This window comes from Andrographis paniculata, chloroplast (genome assembly GCF_009805555.1).
Source record: "Andrographis paniculata chloroplast, complete genome".
Taxonomy (NCBI): domain Eukaryota; kingdom Viridiplantae; phylum Streptophyta; class Magnoliopsida; order Lamiales; family Acanthaceae; genus Andrographis; species Andrographis paniculata.
Window position 1 is genome coordinate 12501 of NC_022451.2, and position 5000 is coordinate 17500.

General features: G+C 36.3%; 4 protein-coding genes and 1 non-coding gene across 5 annotated transcripts in view; 1 reads left to right on the forward strand and 4 right to left on the reverse strand. All coding sequences in view use genetic code 11, as the record gives it.

Annotated features, from left to right (window-relative positions):
• The window catches only part of trnL (UAG), a 99922-nt gene that overhangs the window by 1340 nt on the left and 93582 nt on the right, over positions 1 to 5000 (forward strand). Inside the window, exon 1 of the tRNA in view lies at positions 1 to 5000. This exon is cut by the window's left edge and continues 1340 nt beyond it; it is cut by the window's right edge and continues 93582 nt beyond it. This is a non-coding gene — a tRNA (tRNA-Leu).
• On the reverse strand, positions 280 to 525 carry atpH (ATP synthase CF0 C subunit). Its single transcript has one exon. It carries the CDS (start codon positions 523 to 525, stop codon positions 280 to 282), a length of 246 nt encoding a protein of 81 aa, YP_008592475.1.
• atpI (ATP synthase CF0 A subunit) lies at positions 1334 to 2068 on the reverse strand. The gene has a single exon. The coding sequence runs from the start codon at positions 2066 to 2068 to the stop codon at positions 1334 to 1336; it is 735 nt and encodes a 244-aa protein (YP_008592476.1).
• On the reverse strand, positions 2285 to 2995 carry rps2 (ribosomal protein S2). The gene has a single exon. It carries the CDS (start codon positions 2993 to 2995, stop codon positions 2285 to 2287), a length of 711 nt encoding a protein of 236 aa, YP_008592477.1.
• Positions 3203 to 5000, reverse strand: part of rpoC2 (RNA polymerase beta'' subunit) — a 4152-nt gene continuing 2354 nt past the window's right edge. Inside the window, exon 1 of the mRNA in view lies at positions 3203 to 5000. This exon is cut by the window's right edge and continues 2354 nt beyond it. Within this exon, the coding sequence (YP_008592478.1) occupies positions 3203 to 5000 (1798 nt within the window).

Below are 5000 nucleotides of genomic sequence, written 5' to 3' on the forward strand. Positions count from 1 at the left end.
TTTTTATTTATTCTTTGTTTTTTTTTGAAGTCAAGTCAAAAAGAAAAAGTATTCGAGTTCGAAAATAGGAACTACCCCTTAAGACCTCATAAAAAGAGTTTCCACGAAGGCGAAGGATGAAAGCAAGAGGGTATTCTAATTACTCATCTGCAAATCAGCCCCTCCCATAGGTTATTTTCTAAACGAATAAGGAATTGTAGGAATGATATCTTGATCCAATTTGAAAAAGCAAACAAGAAATCCAAGGCCCTAAAATCCGAAAAATACATATTTTTTGATTTAAACAAAAGGATTCGCAAATAAAAGTGCTAATGCTACAACCAACCCATAAATAGTTAAAGCTTCCATAAAAGCTAGACTAAGCAATAGAGTACCGCGTATTTTCCCCTCTGCCTCGGGCTGTCTTGCGATACCCTCTACGGCTTGACCCGCAGCAGTCCCTTGACCAACTCCAGGTCCAATAGAAGCAAGCCCTACGGCCAATCCAGCAGCAATAACGGAAGCAGCAGAAATCAGTGGATTCATGATAAGTTCCTCATACCAACAAAAATAAATGGTTAATGATACACTCAACCAATGAATTATGACTTAATTATTCCATCAATAGGATTCATCCTGTCAAAGGAACTAAGAACTTCGAGTTTAAGTAAGAATATCATATATTCAGGACTCCGATATCTGTTTCTATACACAGAATTTTTTTGAATCCATAGAACTTTCGTTCTTCCATTTCTTGGTTCCGAACTGTTATTTCCAGTCTTACATCTTTTCTTGATTTCATCTCTTTATTCATCCAATTCACAGCCATAAGAATACGGAAAGACTTCTATTGAAACTCGCACACAACAGTAGGGCAACTAAAATATATCTTTAGTTCATAGAGAACCAGCCAATATCTAATATCACATATACATGTCTTTCTTCCATAACGTAAACCATTGGATTCAATCGGATTCGAGAATCAATCCATTTTTTTAGAAATCCGATTTTTAGAAATTCTTTTCTCCTTTCCCCTCTTTTTTTATTTAATCAAACGTTATATCTATATCATATCTTATTCAAATTCTGATTTGAATAAGAAGATTGACTGACTAATATAAAAGTAAATCTTCGTTACGGAAAGGTAGGATATTAAGCGGACGAAAGAAAAATTAGGTTTAGGAAAAAGATCTTTTGGATCTCTTTCCTTTTTTGTTTTTACAACTCTCTAATATCGTAATCTTTTATTTTTTTGTTCCCATTTTTTTCTATCATATAGAAAGTCTTCTATATTTATATTCCTTAAGGAAATCATCGTGAACTACTGCTTTGCGCTAAGGGAAAAAAGACTATTTCAATGGTGACCCTCCATGGATTCACCTATATAAGCCGCAGCTAAAGTTGCAAAAATAAGAGCTTGAATACCACTTGTAAATAATCCAAGGAACATAACAGGGATAGGAACCACTGAAGGTACTAAAGAAACAAGAACAACAACTACTAATTCATCCGCTAAGATATTCCCGAAAAGTCGAAAACTAAGTGACAAGGGCTTTGTGAAATCTTCTAGAATGTTAATGGGTAAAAGGATTGGGGTTGGTTGAATATATTTCCCGAAATAACTTAATCCCTTTTTGGTAAGACCCGCATAGAAATACGCCACTGACGTGAGTAAAGCCAAAGCAACAGTAGTATTTATATCATTCGTGGGTGCGGCTAACTCTCCATGAGGTAAGTCTATGATTTTCCAAGGTAAAAGAGCTCCTGACCAATTGGAAACAAAAATAAATAGAAAGAGAGTTCCAATAAAAGGAACCCAAGCGCCGTATTCTTCTCCAATTTGAGTTTTACTCACATCTCGAATGAATTCAAGAACATATTCGAAAAAATTCTGACTCCCAGTCGGAATGATTTGTGGGTTCCGAACAGCTATAGTAGCTGAACCTAATAAGATAGCAATTACAACCCAAGAAGTAATAAGTACTTGTCCATGGACTTGGAAACCCCCTATTTGCCAATAAAAATGTTGGCCTACTTCCACACCGGATATATCGTATAGTGTATTGATGGAACATGATAGCACATTCATATTGTCCTCTGGAAAAAAATGGAACTTTAAACAAAATTATTTTGATTCAACCATCTCTTTGTCTACTTGAATCGGATCTTTTGAGTATCAACTAATATTTTCAATACTAACTAATCACATAATATCTCCAGTTATTTTGATACATTTTTCAAAATAAATAAAAAATAACCGATTCTATCCGATTTTCGAAGTAAAAGTTATTTATCTTATTATTAATTAAGGATTTCTTATATAGCTAGAACGGCCCTCACAAATTGCGAATACTAATTTGTTAAGAATTAAGCGGATTGAAGATATAGCGTCATCATTCGCGGGAATCGAAATATCTGCAAGATCGGGATCACAATTTGTATCGATTAAACAAATTGTTGGAATTCCCAAAGTGAGGCACTCTCGCAGGGCCGTATATTCTTCATGCTGATCAACGATAATTACAATATCGGGTAACCCCGCCATATATTTAATCCCGCCCAGATATGTTTGCAAGCGAGATAATTGTCTTTTCACCACAGCCGCATCTCTTTTCGGCAAATAGTTGAGTCTTCCCATTTTTTGTTCCATTCTTAAGTCCCTGAACTTATGAAGTCTCGTTTCTGTAGTCGACCAATTTGTTAACATCCCGCCGAGCCATTTTTTATTAACACAATGACACCGGGCCCTTATTGCAGCCCGTGCTACTGAATCAGCTGCCTTATTTTTGGTACCAACAATCAAGAATTGTTTTCCTCTACTTGCTGCATCAAAAACCAAATCGCAGGCTTCAGATAAAAAACGAGCAGTTCTAGTAAGATTTGTAATATGAATACCTTTACGTTTTGCCGAGATATAAGGTGCCATTTTAGGATTCCATTTCCTAGTACCATGGCCAAAATGAACTCCTGCCTCCAGCATCTCTTCCAAGTTAATGTTCCAATATCTTCTTGTCATTTCTCCCCACACCCCCCCTCATTTCAAAAAAAAGCGACGAGGAGCCTTGAACTGAAATAAATAATTGTTCCGACGGAACCTTCTCTTCTACCGTAGATTGGCCGTAGATAGACGCCCAAGCCGTTTGTCTTTTCTATTGCTTACTATTTTGATTACCAAATCAAATGACTGCACCAAATCCAGATAGTCAAAAAGAGGAATCCACTTTTAAGAATCATTAAATCCTATAAACGATTGTTCCGCTCTATCATGGAAGTTCTTTGAAAGAAAAGAATCCAATAATTTTCTGTGATGAAACAAAATATCTCTCATTTCCCCCTCGAATAGATTGTTTTTTATTTCCAAAGGGCTCTTGGTATATTCTTTTGAAGGGGGCACTAATCTTTTCAATCCGGTACCAACAGGTACCATACCCCCCAAAACAACGTTTTCTTTCAGGCCCTTCAACCAATCGATTCGACCCCGGAGAGCTGCTTTTGCTAAGACTCGAGCCGTTTCTTGAAAACTCGCTTCAGATAGAAAACTTTGAGTATTGAGAGATGTTCTTGTTATTCCCAATAAGAGGGCTCGGTAACAAACTGCTTCTTCCAACGCGCGCCCCATTCGTTCCGCCCGCAACAATCCAATTAGTTCTCCGGGTGAAAAAACATTAGACATTCCATCTTCTGAAACCAAGACCTTTGATGTTATTTGACGTACAATAATTTCGATATGCCTATTATGAATCTGCACCCCCTGAGATCGATAAACCTTTTGGATCTTATTAACCAAAGAGATACGACCTTGCACGATAGTTAGCTCAGCACCAATCAAGAATGCCCACGGCATTCCAAGAATTTTTGTTATACGCTCGTTCCAACCTTCAACCCTCTTTTCTAGATTCATTGATATTGAATCAATCGAACGCACCTCTAACACCTGCTCCACTTTTGGAAGCCCCTGGGTTATATCACCAGATCTCGATTTTTCATATATAAATGTAATTAAAGTATCTCCTTGGTACATTAGTTCCCCATAATGACCATGAACAGTTGCTCCTGTAGTGGCCAAATAAGGCTTAGCTGATCGTATTACTACAGAGTCAACTTGAACAAGTATAATTTGACCCGATTTTAGGTGTGATGCGTTTTTGACTATACATATATTTTCACAAATAAGCTGCCCAAGATTCATTATTGTAGATGTTTCTTGACAATAATTGAGATGAAGAAAATCCCAACTCAAATTGAAAATAATGTTACTGCGTGAATCGGGGTTCGAAATTTTCTCATTTTCATCCATTAGAAAATACTTAATTACTTGAAAAGTCTGTTTTAAATTCTCAAGTTCCAAATAGTTATTTACCAAGATCTGATTATGAGTTATTAAATGGTAAAATGAATAAAGATTTGTAAGTAGAAAGGCTGTTCCTAAAGGCCCCATCGAATTCTTAATTGGAATTCGAGGATCTTTTGTAATTTGAATTGATTCTTGTATCACATTGTGATATTTTACATCATTGAATGGACCCATTCGAAAACAATTGGATGATGACAAAATTATTAACGACTGTAATCCCGTATTTCTATTCAATAACATATGAATAGTTCTTTGATTTTGATTAAGGGGTTGTTGAATTCTTGCCTTGGAATAAGAATAAATAGAAGAAAACGGATTGATATTGGTGAAATCTGATCCATTAGCAGAGAGAAACCCTGAGCCCGATGGATCATTCCTTTTTCCGATATATGAAATAGTGAATTTTGCCAAGTCGATTCTTAGGAAATGTCGAATCAAACCATTTGCCCTTATTTCAACAAGGGAAGCACGGGCTTCTTGACTAGAAGAACTTTTTTTGTCTTCGGTCCAATTCAATACTAAACAAGTCCGAACTAATTGAATATTTGTATCAGAAATTCCTCGAATTGGTTTACCGTTTCCAGAAAGGATATAATTGACAACTTGAAGTTGGGCACTATCCCTTTCCTGCGCCAGATCCGGGTAAAAAAGAGTTGCTAAAGTTATA